The 1107-nt window shown below is 55.5% G+C and overlaps 1 protein-coding gene across 1 annotated transcript; it reads right to left on the bottom strand.

The window, feature by feature from the left end:
• Positions 1-394: 394 nt before the first annotated feature.
• LOC106724953 (putative V-set and immunoglobulin domain-containing-like protein IGHV4OR15-8) lies at positions 395-870 on the bottom strand (the record flags this gene model as incomplete). The annotated part of the gene is given in 3 exon segments (XM_014534203.1): positions 395-508; positions 511-720; positions 802-870. Coding segments are annotated over 3 exon segments (370 nt in total), but the record flags the coding sequence as incomplete, so codon positions are not given.
• Positions 871-1107: the final 237 nt, after the last annotated feature.

The following is a 1107-nucleotide window of genomic DNA, read 5'->3' as shown; positions in this document are numbered from 1 at the left end:
GGTTGCTGGGGCTGCAGTAACGTCTTTCTGGTCAGTGCCCAACGACGTCCCCAATGGCCTCCTTAGCAGGGCAATGTTTCCTGGAGGAGGGACCAAAGGACACATTAAGGGCTTCTTCTGACTGATCAATGGGGCAGAGGAAGTAAGTGACTTCCTCCAAGGGGTGGTGTGAAAGGAAACATAAGGCATAAAGCTGGGAGGCAGTGAGTCCTTGAGGAGGCTGTTAACTCCTGAAGAATAAAACCACTGACCAGGTCATCAGAGATTTTATCCCCCAAGTCCCAGCTCTTGAGCTGGTCCTCATGTCTGTGGTCCTGAGCTCCCCCTGGTGTCCTGAGTGCCCCCTGCAGCCCAGCCCTGCTGTCTACTAAGGGAGGTTTGTGTCTGGGCTCACATTGACTTTCCCTCACTGTGTGTCTGGCACAGTAATACACGGACATGTCCTCAGTTGTCACGGAGCTCAGCTGCAGGGAGAACAGGTTCTTGGACGTGTCTATGGAGATGGTGTTCGACTCTTGAGCAAGGGGCTGTAGTTAGTGTCTCCATCATGCCATATGCCCCCAATCCACTCCAGCCCCTTCCCTGGGGGCTGGCGGATCCAGCTCCACCAGTAACTGCTGGTGACTGAGCCCCCAGACAGAGTGCAGGTGAGGGAGAGGGTCTGCGAGGGCTTCACCAGTCCTGGTCCCAACTCCTGCAGCTGCACCTTGGACTGGACACCTGGGACAGAGAGAACACGGTGAGTCCTGGTCTCAGATGCAGTGTCCCCATCTCCTCACATCTAAGCCCTGAGTCACTCACATCTGGGAGCTGACAGCAGGAAGAGGAAGAGCCACATGGGAGTCATGTCTTGCAGGTGAGGTCCTCGTCCCCCAGGAAGTATTCTCCAGGGTGAGGAGGCCCTGCATTTAAGTGGATGCCAACTGTGTCTGTTTCTGGTGGCCTCTATTGGCATTTGCATATGGGAGGTGTCCTCACATACAAAGAGGAAGAGGTGAGGGAGGTCTTGGTTTCTGGGGCTTCTTCTGGAAGGAGATGTGCCCTCAGAGAACCAGGCCCTCCTTGGGGTCCTGGTCATCGTGCCAAGGGACCTCTTCTTCCACACCA

This window comes from Myotis brandtii, unplaced genomic scaffold (genome assembly GCF_000412655.1).
Source record: "Myotis brandtii unplaced genomic scaffold, ASM41265v1 scaffold12639, whole genome shotgun sequence".
NCBI lineage: Eukaryota > Metazoa > Chordata > Mammalia > Chiroptera > Vespertilionidae > Myotis > Myotis brandtii.
This window is presented reverse-complemented; position numbering and strand designations above follow the sequence as displayed.